The 18,370-nt window shown below is 40.8% G+C and overlaps 1 protein-coding gene across 2 annotated transcripts in view; it reads left to right on the top strand.

Moving 5' to 3' along the window:
- pcsk5b (proprotein convertase subtilisin/kexin type 5b) overlaps positions 1-18,370 on the top strand; it is a 67,771-nt gene that overhangs the window by 13,683 nt on the left and 35,718 nt on the right. For both annotated transcript variants that reach the window (XM_084055005.1, XM_084055004.1), the window contains exons 3-7: positions 4,878-5,027; positions 6,846-6,989; positions 12,485-12,561; positions 15,722-15,810; positions 16,764-16,936. In XM_084055005.1, the coding sequence (XP_083911131.1) occupies positions 4,878-5,027; positions 6,846-6,989; positions 12,485-12,561; positions 15,722-15,810; positions 16,764-16,936 (633 nt within the window). The remainder of the gene's footprint in view (positions 1-4,877; positions 5,028-6,845; positions 6,990-12,484; positions 12,562-15,721; positions 15,811-16,763; positions 16,937-18,370) is intronic.

Genomic DNA, 18,370 nt, shown 5'->3' with positions numbered 1-18,370 from the left:
ATTATAATATAATGTATTACAACTACGAGTATTATAGTACACTATGATCCTTGCCAAAAAAGACATTCGTCCAGCAATTATGAAGTATTATAATACCTGACCTAAGTGTTATGATTATTGTTATAAAGCATTAGTATTTAAGAGTGCATATAACTACAATTACACATTGTTATAAGCAGATTATAATGCATTATAAGTGTTAATAATGCATTATAGGCTTCATAGGATGTGTTGCACTTTTGCAGTTTTTCGTCAGCCATTTGTTTGTCAACTAACAGTATAAAGTTTCAAGCTAAGCTACAAGACACGAAAGCTACAAGACACGATAGGTGACGGAACACTGTGGAGTATCTGAACTGCACACAGTGGAAGAATACACAGCTTTGCTTCCTGTGTTAGTCCAAAGACTGCCATGGCCATCCCGCTGCTTAAGCCTTTGACCCTCTTTAAATTTGCTAGCTTTCAGTTCTTTGACTGCAGTTCAAGCGGAGTCATAAAAACAGCAGTGAACGTGGATCAATTTGTTCTCATTTGTTCTATTGAAATGAACTCTACCCCAGTTTCCCCTGGTTACTGACCCGGCTAGTAAGAGCCACCTGCAAACCCTTACACGGATGGAGAGGAAGAGAAGTAGGAGGGAGGCACATCAGAGAGTGGGCATGCAAGAGAGAAAGACAGGCAGATGTAGCGAAAGATACGTTGGCCAGGATGGAGAGAAAAACAGGATGACAGGGTGAGATTGCAGAGAGAAAGGACTATGTGGAACGGGACAGAAAAAGTGAGAGTATAAGGGAATAATATTCCCTGGTCGATCATTCCACTGCTCTGCACATCTGGAGTTGAAGAACAGAACAGATGTATTTGTCTTGGTTCAAACGATGCCAGTGTATTGGCATCAAAACTGAGACAGTGATGCATGGCAACCTTTTGAAGCAAACACGGCGCACAATGTTATTTTTCATTTGGAGAGGAATTGGCAAATGGTACAAAATCAATGAGACTGGTCTGTAATCAGAGGGTGCTTTGAGTAGGGATGAGAAAGGATGGGCCTCTCCTTGGTAATATTAAATGCCAAATGCAAAGCCATGATTCCATTAAAGAATGTGATGAAAATAGTCTTTCCCAGCATGTTCCCTGTCCAGTATCGACAAAATCGATGATTCCGAAATCACCCTTTCTATCTTTTCAAAATACTGTCTGCTGACCTGAACAAGAACTTCAATTCACATTGACACTTGCCTTCCACAAGCCCAGAACTAGTGTATTAGATGAGCAGACATTTCAACAATCTTGGCTCTATTTATTGCACATTCTTGAACAGGAAAACAACATAACATCTTCTCAGACTCTCTGTTCCAGTGCTGCAGGAGAACATAACTTTAATTGGAACTACATTTCAACAAAATTATTTAGCATTTTAATACGTATTAGTATTTTCCTCTGTCAGAACTGTGGGAGAAGAAGTAAAGGAGTTCAGTCAGTGTGGGAAATAACATGGCAGGGCTTGGCATGCTGGCTGTGACACAGTGATCCTTGTACCTCCATGGAATTCAGATGCATTGGTCAACTACATTAAGTACATTTATTGTTTATGCTACTGATCAAAGGTCTTGTTTGGCACTACGCTAATGTATGCAAATTGCACTGACACACTCATGGATACGCACAGACAAGTACACTCATATCCTGATGATGCTGTTGTTTTGGGGTTAATGGCGTGTAAACGCTTGCTTTGAAGCTGATGATAATGACAGAAATTAGAGGGAAATGAGCTGAGACCTCAGCAGACGGTCTAGCATTGGGATCAAATAAAGCCTTTGCTATTTCTCTGCCTCTCTTTTACCATCTGACTTCTTTACTTTTATCAGTCTCTTCTTTTCCTGATCTCAATGAAGAGAGGTCTTCATGCTTGGCTATAAAGATTCTTTGGTTATTAAAATTCATAGAGAAATCCTTGTAACTTATAAAATCTATGGCTCTTTTGAGTCTTTCTCTCGCTGCCTCGCCCTGTGTTTGTTCTAACCCCCCCTTTTCTGTACTTTTTTTTATTGACTCTCCTGGGACTTGTTCTCTCCAGTTCTTTATCATCTCTCCATTTCCCGTCTTATCTGGTCTCATTCCCTCACTCTCCACCTCTCCAGAGAGGCTGGCAGATTGTTTTAGTGCATGAGACCAGATAATCACTCTGCAGTCATTATGTGTCGACTATTCACTTCAATTCCTCTCCTCCTCCAAGCTACTCCTTCTATTGATGCCGTATAGATGTAAAGCACTGGCTTTGCCTTTTCACTCTCACATTGTTCATAAAACTGTGGAATGGACCGTAAAGAGCATTAACTTCACATTAGACAGTGTGGAAGCAGCTTAAGATACAGCCGAAGTAACATGCTGTAATTGTAGTTTGTGTCAGCTGTGTCATGACTGTATGTATATATGTCATGTACGTAGGTTAATGCAATGTTTACTGCAAAGACGGTCACTGTATTCTCACCTGATCATTTGAATATCACATTTTCAAATACACTGTAACTATCCCTTGTGCAATTTAGTTGAGCATTAGTGCGGAAAACAATAGTGGAGCCTAGATGTTTCAAGGATTAGAGTTGTGAGTGAGAGTGGATTTGGTCATTGTGGTTATCTCTCATCACAGATGTTTAGATGAATTAGGCCCACAACTCGGCCAACAGTGAACGGTGCCTGCCTGGTTTTTACTGTCAATACAATTTTACATCATTCAATGTGTGTCCTACAAGGTGCTGATGTTAGTCAGTCATCATCGTTCATACTAGTAATAGTTCATCTCTATTGCCATGTTGAATACTGGAGGTGGAGATTGTTCTACCCTGACATGATGCCAGCTTCTATACTGTCTTACTGTGGTCAACAACTAATTCAGATGTTGATTTGTATGCCTTGGAAGTCTCTGTGCTCTGGAAAGACATAATCAAGACCCGTTTTGTAGCTGACTTGAATTTGTCAAACCATACTTGTTCTTGTTCAAAACAGCCTGAAACCCCTTGCATTGATAACTTGGGTCTCTGCTTGTGTAGTCTTCCTCCACTGCTTTCTTTGTTATCTCAGACTCCTGTGCACCTCTATTTCTTGCTTTTGCATGTTGGTGGTTCTACTACACAGTTATAGCTAATATGCCACATATGTATCTTATTCTCTGCAATTTATTTGACCCTATCCCTTCCCTTGTTGTTAGCTCTAAACAGATTTTGTACAATGGGAGACACTTATGGCTGTTTATACTCACTAACATGACAACAATTTTAAGGAGGCCTATATGAGCATTATTAGTGAGTCAGTATACGAAGAGTGGTTTTCTTTTCTCACAGTTTGAGACATACTCTGTCTCTCCCTTGTAATATTAATTGTCTATGCTACGGCCCCCAGCCATGGTCTCTTTTTTGCAATTATCACCTCCCAAGTTTTCATATGGTCTTTTAGACCGATTGCAGGACTTTGGGTAGACTAAACACAAGATTTCAGAGGTTTAAAAAGTGGTGATGGGGCCAGGCAAGCAGGTCCAGCTGCCTTGCTCTGATCCAACAATGTCGATTTTGAAATCGGAAAATTCTGTCTGAATGTGGGTGCTCTCAGACAAGGTTCCTGCCAAGGAATTCTGCATGCCTTGAAGTGCATAACGTTTTAGAGAGACTGATGATACCTGTGAGACTTTTATGTTTTGTGCGTGGGTGAATGCACATGTGTGTGTGTGTGTGTGTGTGTGTGTGTGTGTGTGTGTGTGTGTGTGTGTGCACCTCACAGAATCCCTGTGTCACTGTACCAGTTCTTTGAAGGCGAAAGAATTACCGCAAATAAGAGATCAAGATTATGGAGACGTTTCTGTGTCGCAGATATAAAATCATTGCTGTGATTCATTCTTTATGACTTACTGGTTTAACTAAGATTGTATTTGATAGTTTCATGGAGCAGTAATTCTCTCATTATTTTATAACTGTCCCTGTAAGTGATTTTTTAAATCATCCTTTTAAGTTAATTCTGGGTGTAAGAACTCAGTTTTAAGTGATTTGATTTTTCTGTCCTGCTAGTGGTTGCGCAAGTCTCCTATGATGATCTACGTTTTTGTCTTCAGCTACAAGACAATCATGACTAAAGGATGTGTTCTTTATTTCGTACTCCTCTTAATGGAGATCCCAGCATTTCCTGCCCCCTCTGTACTCCCCATTATTTCCTGTTATTTCTTTCTTTTTATTTCCCCCCCCTTTTTCTTTAGTTGTCTAGATTCACAACTGAATCATAACTGAATAGTTTGTACTATTTACAAACTGTATAGGTTCATACTGCTCTCTCTGTTGGGGGTAGTTGGGCAGAGTAATGAAATGAGTTTAACTACATTTTGCTGTAATCTAGTAGTTTTCTAGTAGTTCAACAAATTCAGATGTTGCTATTTTTGGTGTTAACTCCTGGAACTGCAAACTACAATTTGCAGTTGCCCAGGCAATGCCACTCGGAACAGTACACCCATAAGCCTACTACCGACCGTCATTGCACTTCACACATCATGCAGTATCATCATAAACCCCCCAAATCTCTGCCTATGGAAGAATCACCATGGCTACATTTCAACATTGGCACTGACAAAACCTACATTTTCATGTGAGTTATGCAAGCCCAGATTAAATACGCTATCCACTTTTACAAAGAAAAGTATTTTTTCTAGCTTTAGTTTTCCAAACTTTATATCTTCTCTACTGACTGTAGCCTTGCTGTAGTTCAACGTTCCCACTCTCTAATAGAGATCTCTCTTTCAGGTGGACTGGACTAAAATATGCCTTGTATTACTGTGGCCACAATCATACTCACTGCTAACAGTCCCACCATTTTCTATAACCCTTTGTTGATTTCAGGTGGAGTGGATCGAGCAGCAGGTGGTGAAGAGGAGGATCAAGAGAGATTACAAGCCATCTCCGCCCCTTTCCCTGTCAAGTCCCGCCCACACCAGCACTGCCCAAAACATTTTTTATAATGACGCTAAGTGGAGCAGTATGTGGTATATTGTGAGTATGCTTGCCATAATAAAACATATTGATGTTCTCTCGCTCTGACTCTTGCAGCTGTACTTGTGTGGCAGCACTTTTATCCCCTCGCTTGTGTTTGTGTATGTATATAAAAGTACAATGCTAATTTGTGCTTTTCGGTTCCATGCCCTTTTCTGCCATTCAAGGCCACTCTGCTAGTCATTGTGATTGGGGGCCAGGGGTTCAGGGAGGTTTATAACCTGGTCCTTATTACTGCAGGGTCAGAGGAGCTTAGGGATTGTGTGTGTGTGTGTGTGTGTGTGTGTGTGTGTGTGTGTGTGTGTGTGTGTGTGTGTGTGTGTGTGTGTGTGTGTGTGTGTGTGTGTGTGTGTGTGTGTGTGTGTGTGTGTGTGTGTGTGTGTGTGTGTGTGTGTGTGTGTGCGCTATGTGGTGGGATTGGAAGATAAGGACTCAGGAAATTTCATCTGTTGTCCATTTCAAAAAGGACTATTTAGGGTTAGGTTAAGACACGTAAATTCACTGGTATAATAATAAAAATTGGGAGGTATTAGATCTTTTACCTCTGATATTTATTATGTTATGTGTAGCCCCCCCCACAATATCCACCACCTTCCACCCTGTGGAAATGTGTGGGCTTGTTTGATAATACAAATTAATTGAATTATACGCTCCCTTATTTATCTAGACATATTTGACTCTGTGTTTGACCTCAACTCTGTTAACCATTAACTTTGTATAGATAACTGTTAATACTTTGACCTTAGGTCCTAAACATTATTTTCTTAGCTCCTGGACAGAACTGTTTGAACGTTGGGTCAATAACTGGTGCTTGCATGAATGTGTGTGTCTGCCCTTGCCTGCATGTTTGTGTGAGGCCAAATACATTTGTTATCTCCCTGGCCTTTGACGTCTGTTTATTTAATTACTTGTTTATTCTGTCCATTTCCCATCAAGAAAATCACAGAAGAGAATTTTGAGTATTGGGGTATTTAAAAATTCTGTAATGAAAATGCTTTTTCTTTTCTCAGTACCTTTTTATTGTATAGATGATGTTCTATAAGTATTAATTAGAAAGTCCACAATTATTTCAACTTGCTTCCTCTCCAACTCATGTACAGTGTTAACCACATTAACCCTGGCATCTCTGTTTTGGGCATGTCATTATCTATTTTCGGGCATTTTGTAAAATAGCTGATTACTCTGAGATTACATCGGCTAGCTTAAAAAAATGTGAACATAATTTTTTCATAGTTTTTTTGTTGTCTTTTTTTAAGTAGGGTTTAACGGAACACTTCACCCATTTTCAAACTTATCTTTAGATATAGATAGATATCTTATCTATAATTGGACCACTCACTCACAGTCACTCTACATCTCGTTGGTGGGCTATGGACAGTTCAGAAATCTGATTATTCGATGGGAATTCCAAGCTAATGAGAACTACAGCCTTTCTCTTTCTGGAAAGTTAGCATGCTGAAATAAAAGCCATTGTTCTTGCATTCATAAAAAAGAAAAAACGTTTGGAAGCAATCTTGTTTGAAATTACCAAATCTGCCTACCGATGATGTCACCAGTAGGCATGTTTCTGGATTGTCCAAAAGCCCTCCTCTGAGACACATATTAAATAGACACAAATGGTGCCATCTTATATAATGAGCATTAGTGAGGACCAATTATGTGAAGATAGATTGAAAATGGGTGAAGTGATTGTTTAAGTGATTAATTGAATAGAAATCACAATCAAGAACCTAATGAATTATCTCTGTTCTACCATCTTTGTTGCTATTCCTTCTCACTCTCTCTCTCCCCCTCTCTCTCTCTGACCTCCATGCCTAGCATTGTAATGATGACGTCTTTAACTGCCAGTCTGATATGAACATCATGGGGGCGTGGAAGAGGGGATACACTGGTAAAGACGTAGTGGTGACCATATTGGACGATGGCATCGAGAGAAACCACCCAGACCTCATTCAGAACTACGTGAGTGTGTATGTATGCACGTGTGCGGCATGAGTTTGTGTGGGTGGGTGGGTGTAGGCTGCATGTATTTTACTGTGCGTTTATATGTGTGCATGTACAACTACTGGGGAGACTATATGGACGCATTTGGTTGCTTGATGTGTGTTATTATGTTTGCACCTGGGCCTAGGAGTTCAAAATGTTTAATCCCTATCGGATCAGTTTTTGAAATCCTATATTTTGTGATCCAGGATCAGACAATCCAGACAAATCTTGTCTTGATATCTCAAAGCAATTCATGATTGGATCACCCAGACAATTCAAGATGACCAGATCCTGAACATCAGGGCTTTAATCTTTCCCATCTCCATATAGTGGATATGAAGAACAACATATGGAACACACACACACACACACACACACACACACACACACACACACACACACACACACACACACACACACACACACACACACACACACACACACACACACACACACACACACACACACACACACACACATAGCTGTTGTGCCAGAGTTGGCTATATAGCCAGTTTGCATCTGTGGTCCCTGGTGTCATGATTTTGGAACATTTTCTGGTTGTATTAATAGGGGTGTTTAGTATTTAGAGTGTACAATATCACTATTTTCTTCTGGCAAAAGAGACAGACATGAGATTACCAGTGGGCGGTCCTAATATTCCAACCTGGAATTCTTAATGAGCTGTTTTGTCCTAGGACAGAATTGTAGCTTTTTAACACATACATTTTTTTAAATTGATGAATTTTATTTTCCAAATCCACAACACTTGCATAAAATCATAATGGATGAAAAAAAGGACTAAAATATGCGTTGCTGTATTTGCATACCATTGCGTGGTTGTGCACTGGGAGATAATAATGTCCACAATTACTTTTTAATGATCACAAACTCATTTTTGAAAAACTCATACTTGATTGAATACACTTTTCTGCGATGTGAAAAGAAATGTGGGGGGATAAATGAAGATTTTATCGACCATAAAGGCTACAAATAATTATTTATTTAAATGTAAAAACTTTAACATTGTGTTTGTATTTAAACATTAAGTTTCAGTTAATCTAATAGTACTATATAATAGTATATTTTGCTCTGGTAATACACTATAAATCCACCCCTCCAGTGGCATCAGATCAAGGTAAAAATGTTGTTGTTGTTTTTACAGCATGGCATGCTGATGTGAAACGTGGTGGTGGCTTACTTGACCGACTTTTCTATGTGATGTTTCAGACTTGGGTGGGTGTTGGGTGGGGCCTAAGAGCCTCAAGGCTAGGGGATGAGAGAGGGAGAGAGAGGCTGCTTGACATGGATGTAGTTGGCTACCTTGTCATGCCAAGGTTACACTGGCATAGCTCCGTAGACTATTTGTGTTTCTTGACAAGTAAGGTTTTTTTGTTTTACAAAGTTGTTCAGGTTTAAGTAAGACATGAAGTGGAGGAGACTTAGTACCATAATAGAGCATAGAGGACAAGAGGGAGCAACCATAAGGCTTCATTATACAGTACTAATGCAGTGAAACAGGGAGGTCCAGCGGGAGGTCCATCCATGCTCTGCAGGCAATTTCTACGCGTCAGAGCTTAGTGCAGCGGACACGTAGAAAGCATGGACAGCTACGCCCCCTGCCCGTCTCTCCCTCCGGATTTTGCGGGAGTATATTTGAGCCTTAAAGCATCCCATCTGAGACATGAAAAGAATCGTGATAACATGAATGTACAGAAAATGATGATAATTGTCACAAGATGGAGGACAACTAGGTCAGTAGATCTCTTCTCACAATGGTCTCTTGCCATGGAACAAGTCCTTCAGTTGTCTGGAAGAAGGTTATTAGTATTGAGTGTATTGTATTAAGTGCATTGAGTGCAGCTCATTGCTCGTCTACAGACACATTGTAGTATTCAGTAATCGCAACCAAAATACCCGGACATGACAGTACAATAACAACAATAATAATAATTTAGTCCATTTTTTTTGTTGTTGGGGTATTTTTGTCACTGTACATTTAAATATATGTAATTCGTTCTCTGCATTTACCCATCCTAACTATTAGGAGCAGCGGGTGCTTTTATTATAGGTGTTTTTTGCAATTTCTTGAGACTAGTACCTCTCCTTACCAAACGTCTTTTCAAAACAATCGTTCTTCTGACCAATCACAGAAGTCAAACTACTTTGGCTAGTCGGAACATCTCAGAGGCGCAGAACGACCCTCCGGAATGTATGCTGTGCACATTACTTACTATCCTCCAATCAATATCACTTCATCAATATGTCAGAGATCCACCTAGGTCGTCATGCTGTTCAATGTGATTTTGGAACTACCCATTTGATCCAGATTAAGGCCTGGTTTTGATTTCCTGATTAGTACAGATATCAAAGTGATCCGAGTGCTGTTCTTTGGTTTTGAACTACCCAAAATCTAAATCTGATCCTCCTGGATAAGGATTAAAGGTTTTGAGCTCCTGGTCCTGATATTATATATTTTATTATCTGTCACCATTTTTTTTCTTGCATAAACAGCCAGATAAAATGACACTTAATGTTATGAATAGCACCCATATACAAAAAAAGAGAAAGACATGTGTGTATTTGAGATTAATCGTCAATACAGTCACATGCACACTGCGTGTTTTTGTGGTTGTTGATATAATTAGGGTTGCCAACATCCAGAACTGGAGAAACGGGACACGCGCGCGTGCATGGTTCCCCCGTGCGCGCGTTTCCCGCGGATAAAGTTACTTTTTTTTGTTACTTTATTTCGGTTTTAGGGTTAGGGTTGGGAACAGGCTGACATGCCACACAAACAATGATGCCGTTCCCACCGGAGAAAATCTCACACACACACACACAAGCACTCGTGCGAGCACTGTGCCTGCCCTGTCAACTGAGCGGTCCTAGCGCCCATCTCATAAAGCACACAAACACGCAGCCAGACACTGCAGTGTGCGCAAACAGAAATATATTTTTTATTTTTCCCTTTACACCGGAGTCCGGGACAAACAAAGTCCCGTACGGGACACGCCCCTTTTGGCTCAAATACGGGGCGTCCCGGCTAATACGGGACTGTTGGCAACCCTAGATATAATTGAGACGTATGAGTGCCATTATTGTGCACAAAAGTGGTGGGTTCCTCACTGCCGGGTATTTCAGGCATGTCTCTCCTTGTAAGATTACCTTTCTGTGCTCCGGCCTCCAGCCATGGTCACCTCTTTGGTGTTATTACATGCCAGGTCTCATGGTCTTTCTTTTAGACAGATTGGCACTCACAGGATGAAACACAAGCCTTCAGTGGTTTGAAAAGTAGTCTTCAAGGTCAGGCAAACAGGTCCAACTATCTTGAACTTGAAATTCAGTCTGAATACTGCTCTCAGACCGAGGTTATAATAGTTTTTTCATTGGTTTTTATTTTTAATACATTTACTCTTTGACTCTTTGTTTGGGTAGTTTAGTTTTTTAAACAGTTTCGTTTTTTTTATTACTTATAGCGTTAGTTTTTTATTGTAATATGGGGTATTTGTCAGGGGCGAGATTCAAAAAGGTCAGAAAACGTATTGTGTACTAAAATACTACAAATACATTTATCATTTAAAGTAATGCTGTGTAACTTTTTCAATGAAATAAAAGTTTTATTTGAATATTAATACATACCGTTTCTGATAACATGTTGCATTCCAAAATAGGATTCCTTTTTCAGGGGTACTTCTGTATAGACAAACGCTATAATGACAACAGAAGATAGATTTCATATCCACCCAAAATACTAGGCTTATGAAATACATTGTCAAAGACTAAAACTAAGGCTCTCTTTGAAAGCCTTGTTAAATTTCAGTTGAACACATTGTTTTTTCTTCACATCTAGTTTTCGTTACTTTGTTAGTTTTAGTTAACAATGATAACCTTATCTCAGACTAGACAGATACTTTTGAGAAGTAGCTATCTGATTATTTTGAATGCTCAAGGAAATATTTGAAAAGAGTACAAAGCACCTGGATTGTGACATTATGAAAACATTATTGCACAATGATGGTAAACTTAAAGTAATCCACATACAATTATTCAAATGACAGTAAATAAGTTAATAACATCCATCCAACTTCATAGTGTATGGATGTAGGTGGCAAGTAAATGAAAGGGCAAAATGTGTTGCCAAACCAAGATAATTCATTGGATTGCATTGCTGATTGCAGTTTAATCATTATAGTCATTATCCTGTCATTTGCATTTCCATTTAACTTAATTAAATGCTGCAAAAAGATTGTTTTGAAATAGGGTGTGATTCTGTCAGATCCGTTGAAGCAAATAAAACACTGAAGAAGAAGTGTTGAGCTCATGGCCGCAATTCAGGTCGTCTGAAATCGAAGGCAAGGGCCAAATGGATTGGCAAATATTAATCAGGAAATGGCCAGATATCAGAAGGTAGCCTACCTCAGGCATGGAAGTGAAATGCCTAACTGCGTATTTTGCACATATCAAACAACGGAATGTTTATTTCCCTATCAGCCCACCGTACCTGGTACCATCATTTCTCATTATTAGCTGCGCATCGAGTTGAGGAACAACTGGTCATCTAATTTAATCTAAATGCGTTTCCTTCGCAATCTATTGCATTTTGTTTTATAGAATAAAAAGATGATCTACCTCAAGCGAAAGTAAAAGGTTTAGGTGAATTAAGGGATTTAATTTGACTTTTCCCGCTTCCATTAAATGCCATTCCAAATGCACATGTGAAAGGCTTGATTTAAACATGGCAGTTGATTACATTTTGAAGATGATCTTTCCCATCCATGTGTGTGCATGCATTTGTATATGAGTGTTGCTGTTTACATATTTATACGTTGGGTGTGCTTGTGTATGCACATGCTGAGGTATTTGTTTATATGGAGGCCAAATAGTTGAAGCTCATTCTGTGCTTGAGGCAGCAGGTAAGCCCATCAGTCAAACGAGTAGATCAAATGATTTACACCCTGCTTAATAGTCCCCACATTTAGATTATTTGCTACTTTTAATGCCTTGATTTGTTTATGCCCTGGGCATACAATACACCAAATTGGGTTAGCACTGATTTCATTCGATTCCACAGAACTGACGTGATGCTTTATTAGGTTTGGGAAGCTCCTTGCATTTGTTAAGATGTCACATTCCCTCTCTCATACACACTCACACAAGTAAATTGTTTGGCTACTAAACGCGTATGGTGTACAAAGGTGATTTATATTCTTGACTTCGAACTCACTGACTAAAATACTTTTCTACGGAATTGTACTACAGTCTTTTTTTTAAATATTATCCCGTTCACATTTACTGCATGCTTATAGGTTGTTTTATACTTTAATACAAGTATTGGACAACATAAATGACACACTCAAATGAAAATGGTGTTGACATGCACATTGCCACAGCCAATTGTATTACGAGTATAAAACAGCCTTTATAAGGTGACTACTAACCCTACTGACCCTACTCCTCTGTGTCTCCTTAAGGATCCACAAGCCAGCTTTGACGTTAATGGCAATGATATGGACCCCATGCCTCGCTATGATGCAAACAATGAGAACAAGTAAGACACCAGTGCGCTAACCCAGGATTACATCATAATCATGTATGTGTAAAAATGAAGATGAGTGCAGCTGCAGGTATACAGTACTGCATCTTTGTGAGGACCAGATTTGCGTGCGTGCGTGCGTGCGTGCGTGCGTGCGTGCGTGCGTGCGTGCGCACATGAGCGTGTCTGTCTTCCTGATAAATATCTATCATAAATGGGGTTGAGTATGTTTGGCTGTTGACTTTGTTGTGGGCTGCAATTAAATATATTAGTCTGTTTAAAGGTGACTCGTGGGTGGGTTGTGGTTTCTTGTGGTGTGTGTGTGTGCGTAACTGAGAGCGTGTGTGTCACCACACTACTACCCTGCCTAGGAACCTAACATCCTGTGCCAATTTGGCCAAGTGCTGTGTGTGTGTGTGTGTGTGTGTGTGTGTGTGTGTGTGTGTGTGTGTGTGTGTGTGTGTGTGTGTGTGTGTGTGTGTGTGTTTTGGCTGCTGTGTATGTGTTTGGCTGCTGTGGCCCAAATGCCTTGGCAAGGGCTCAGACCCAGCTGGTAATGTATTGTCTTAAAGAGACATGAGGCTTACACATACAGCTCAGTGACAGGATCACCCTCTAAGGCTGAATTCATACTCCACCACAATATTATTTGTCAAAAGAAAAAGAACACTGTTTGTTTGTTCGGTCTTTAATGCCACATGTGTGGTAAATGGGTCTGAGCACTCATGCAGGATATATGAACTGGTGATCACTTCTCGTCTAATTACTAGAAAAGAATATGGGTTTAGTTCAAGAATAGCCCACCACAGCACTCATGGGCCTTCCCTGCAGAAGAGCTGAATGGATATGATTAGTAGATGTGAATTAGCCCATCGCTAAAATCAATAGACAGTCTGTTTACTGGTGAGAGGCAACCAAGTTGGAAAATGCACAGCGTATTATGAAAATAACATAATGAACCCTGGATACATCTATATTTGGATTTTATGTTTTATTTCTCTACAATTTCAGTCCAATCACCCATCACAGCCCATGTTAATACGAGGTGTAAAGAGGGCCTTCTTCTTTTGTTTTGGGTTGTTGTAACAGTCACTCAAAACCTTCCCCCTTGCATAGCTTCTTAGACTGCCATGAAGTGATCACGTCTGTGCCACACACAGCATCAGATATTTTGTCCCCATGGAAGTGCAACCGAGGTAACTGTGTGCGTGCATGCATGTGTGCTCGTGTGTGCAGGTTAAGACACAAATAGAGCCTGGGTAGCACTGGCAGTTGGCAGAAATTCTAAATAGATGCATAAACAAAGACTATAAACAGCAAAGATTGCCACAGTTTATGGAAGTTGAGCTGTGGAATTGAGTGAGAGAAGACTATTGTGATAGTCTAAGAAACATCATCAGTGATCATTGATTGCTAATTATCTCTTAAAGTATCACTGAATGCTCTTACCGCTTAAGTAGGTTGGAGGGGCTTATTGTCTGTGTCAGCCGAGAACGCAGGAGTCTATCCCCATTGTAATGCGCTAGGCCGCTGGGAGATGGATTGCGGCGGTGGAGCGCCACACCTACCATCAGCTCCCAATACTTACCGCACAATTTGCCGCTACTCATATGCTGAGTTGGTGGTGCCTGGGATTGAACTCATGACCTTGTGGTCAAAAGACAAGAGCTGAATCGACTGAGCTACCCTTACATGAAGACTCCAAAGACTTTTTATTAGAAATGTCCCACATGCACAGTCAGAAATGAGAGAGTGATGATTACCTTCAGTTGTGATGCCAGGCCCAGCTGTACAGAAATTCAAATGGAAAAGGTGATTGTGACCATGCACAGTTTAGGCATGTCTGTATCATTTTGTTATCAAGCGTTAATGGCCTAAGGATAATTGTAATATTATTTTCTAGAACATAATATGCTTTTTTTAAATATCTTCTTGGAAAAGTATAGTATATAGCCAAATATGAGTGGGTGTGTAGTGTGTACCTAGTTTTTTTATGCTGGGGCTATACTGTATGTGTTAGAAGTATAGTTTTTGAAATGGATACCAACTAATTAGTGGTGGTGACAGTCAGTTCCCTATGGGCCAGTATCAGTATTAGAGTCGCAGGTCTTCCGCAGGTTCTGTAACGTCACTGAAAAGCCTAACTAGAACCCAAGACATGGGCAGGTCTTATGGCCTTTACAGGTAGGAGGAACTTTTCACATAGACTTCTATGTATCGTGTATGGATACCGTTTGATACCCATCAAGTGTGGACAAGACATGCCAATAAGAGTAACTTTAGCTTGAAACTAGTGGAATCACTCTAAAGTGCTCTGCGAGTGCTTCCCTGGCCCCCATCTCTCTGTCACTCCCCTGGGGGCTTTGATAGCTAGATGCTGGGTTTCCATGGCAGCGGTCAGAGCAGTTTCCGGGGGGTGTTGTGGTGCAGATGTTCCCAGCAGGAGGTGTGTGTCTGGTGCCGAGCCAGCGAGCAGTGTTTTGGAGGAGACAGCGGACGCAAAACACACTCATGTTTGTTGACGCTGGTTGCTGACCTGGACCGATTGTCACCACTGCAGTTACTGGTGGAATGTTACCCTGGTGTGTGTGTGTGTGTGTGTGTGAGAGAGAGGGAGAGAGAGTGTGCCTGTTAAGGCATCTTAGGAGCGTGGGCATAAGAAATGTGTAATGGACATTAGAAATATTTGACTGTGTGTGCGCACGTGTGCATATGCGCGCCTACGCCAAAGCACAGGCTTGTGTAATGTGTTTACGGTCACTGGAATGATGAAATAACAGTCTATATATTACTGCACATTAACGCGTGGGAAGGGACATTATAAAAGCCTGACTAAACAACATGAATGTCCTTAGTAGGTCCACGAGGCAGAGAGGAGGAATTGCGGAAAATATTTGTAATACTGGACTGTACCGTCTTGTGTTTAGGAATTCCACTAGAGGAATGTACACATTTATCTGTGTAGATGTATGTTTACTTGAAAGGATCCCTGCCTTCCACTTCAAAAGCATTTTATATTTGGATTGTGTGTGTACAAGCATACTTGTGTGTACATTTACTAGTACATTTACTTTAGCATTAGTTTAGCATGCCGCTGACATTCTTTTACTCACACATGGCTTGTGGTGTATGTGTTGGATGTGTGATATATTGTCCATTCTTGTTCTTCCCTCAGACATGGGACACGGTGTGCAGGTGAAGTTGCTGCAGCGGCGAACAACTCCCATTGCATTGTGGGGATCGCATATAATGCCAGGATAGGAGGTGAGTTGCTTCTCTGATGCCTAATTAATATTAACCATTTTGTTAATATTGTATTTCAAGTGATTTTAACTTCTTTTTTTACATGACTCTGAGGAAGATGTAGTTCACATCGAAACGTTGGTCACCCTTGCTAGCCCTTAAAAAAAATATATCTATCCGTTTTGCTCCAGTTTTTACTGCTGATGCATGTTGGCATGATGTACTGCAGTATGTTAACCGCTTAACCGATCAGCATCCGACTTTTCGTTCACACATTGAACTATATACAACACGGAGCCAAAAGTAATTTCACAAGCACCACAAATGCTACAAATGTCAGTGTTTGTTACATACAACATGATTTATTTAACCAAATTTGGTACAAAGGATCTTGGGAGTCATGTGATAAACGTCAAACAGAGTTTTGATATTTAACTTTAAGGGGCCTCTTTCTTACAAAAATGAACTTGTCACGAACACATCATCCAATCAACCCCAAATTGGAATTACATCTTGAAGGCATCTATAGAGCGCACCTTCATAGCACTTTTACTTCTACCCATAGGGGGTGTCACAAATGCGTCCTGAATGGCTATGCAACCTAGCCTGGCGGAGTTTTGCTCTCTGCGGAGTGCCCCTTTTTAGTTAATGCATGAATCCCAACAAGATGTTCATTAAATAATGTGATTATCATAGAGCCTGAGAATCTTCATTGATAAAAAGTACTACTCAATTTGCAATTTCAATTAAAACTGTCATGAAACAGTTTAATCAATGGTGTCCGTTTGTACTGTGAACAAATTCAATGGACTACCTGCATCTAAGCAGAGATAAATATACTCCCTCTCTCTACATGGTATAAGTTATATTATTAAAGCCTGATTCTGAGTTACATGTTCGCTCTTGCCTTATGCAGTCATGGTCATTTTTCATTTACGTTAGATATTGGATGTGGTTGTTTTGATGACCCCTAGGTGTGCGTATGCTGGATGGAGATGTGACAGACATGGTGGAGGCCAAGTCTCTGAGTCTGCAGCCACGGCACATAGACATCTACAGCGCCAGCTGGGGACCAGATGATGATGGAAAGACAGTGGATGGGCCAGCTTCACTGGCCAGACAGGCTTTTGAGAATGGGATCCGCTCGGTAGGTGACAGACAGGCTTGCAAGTGTACACACACACACACACACACACACACACACACACACACACACACACACACACACACACACACACACACACACACACACACACACACATCTAGCTTCTTGTACTGTTAGTCATTCTCTATAACATCACCATCACCACTATATTAATGCTTAATTGCTTAACCTTAACCTACAGTAATTGTAACGAATACAAGAATGCTCGCCCCAAAACATGCTCGCCTCGGGTCAAATCTGGCGACCTTGGAACGGTCGCAACCAGGTGTTCCTAAACGTAACCTCAGTAAAACTGCCTAAACCTAGCCTTAATCCTAAACGTAACCTCAGTAAAACTGCCTAAACCTAGCCTTAATCCTAAACGTAACCTCGGTAAAACTGCCTAAACCTAGCCTTAATCCTAAACTTAACCTCGGTAAAAGTATGCCTAACCCTAAACTTATTCCTAACCTTAACCTCAGTAAAACTAATATAAGAACTGCTGGGGGCGAGCGGTCCGTGAAAAAAATGGGGGGCGAGTGTGTTTTGGGGCGAGCGTTACGGTTACCACAAAAGTCGTTACCCAAAGTATTTTTTTCTGCCTAAACGTGCACATGGGAATAGAAAGAAATGGACACAGAAACCAGCTTAATTGCTCACGTGCAGACACATGATATGAATCATAAAAGAGGTGCACCCCCCAACAGACACACACACGCATGTCCTTCACAAACCCACTCTCTCTCACTGGAAATGCATGTGTTCAAGCCTACATGACAGTGTTTCAGTCTTCTCCAGTTATCTCTGCCTGTGAAGCACCTCCAGCCATCATTTAGATCAGAGTCCCTGATCTATTTGCATATTCATGACATCCTTTACAGTTTCCTCTGTGCATTTGCATAACATCTAGCTAGGTGACCTGCGCGGAGCAGAGATGCTATGATGGAGGTTAAGAGGAGGGGAGACACACACTCCCACACGCACACTTTCGTTCCATCAGATTGGCTGGCTGACATGTTTACAAGTTCAGCAGGTGTATACACTGCAAAATCCTTAGTGTCAATTTAACTCTGTGTGTAAAAATGATGGAGAGAGGGGAAGCCAGACGTGAGGGACCTCAGAGCTGTCATGCCGTTTTAAAAAAGGCTACAAAAGGTCTCGACTCACTGACTGACAGACCATGTAGCAGGTTGAAAAAATGGTTCTGCATCTGACAGAAGGCGATGGGGACAAGACTGGCTGGTGGTGAATGGGTCGTATTTCTACTTTATGTGCAGTGCATGTTTGTCTTTGTGCGATTGTGTGCTGTGCTTGCGTGTGTGTGTATGTATGTGCTCAGCTGGAGTTCCCGTCGGCCTCATGACAGACGTGGCTTTTTAAGACGGCAAGGCAAGGGTGATATGTGTCACAGCCTTGAGAGGTGAGCAAGTATGTGAG

Source organism: Gymnoscopelus microlampas (genome assembly GCF_963454915.1).
Source record: "Gymnoscopelus microlampas genome assembly, chromosome: 4".
NCBI classification, from domain to species: Eukaryota; Metazoa; Chordata; class Actinopteri; order Myctophiformes; family Myctophidae; genus Gymnoscopelus; species Gymnoscopelus microlampas.
The sequence above is the reverse complement of the archived record's forward strand: the minus strand, read 5'-3'. Positions and strand labels throughout refer to the sequence as shown.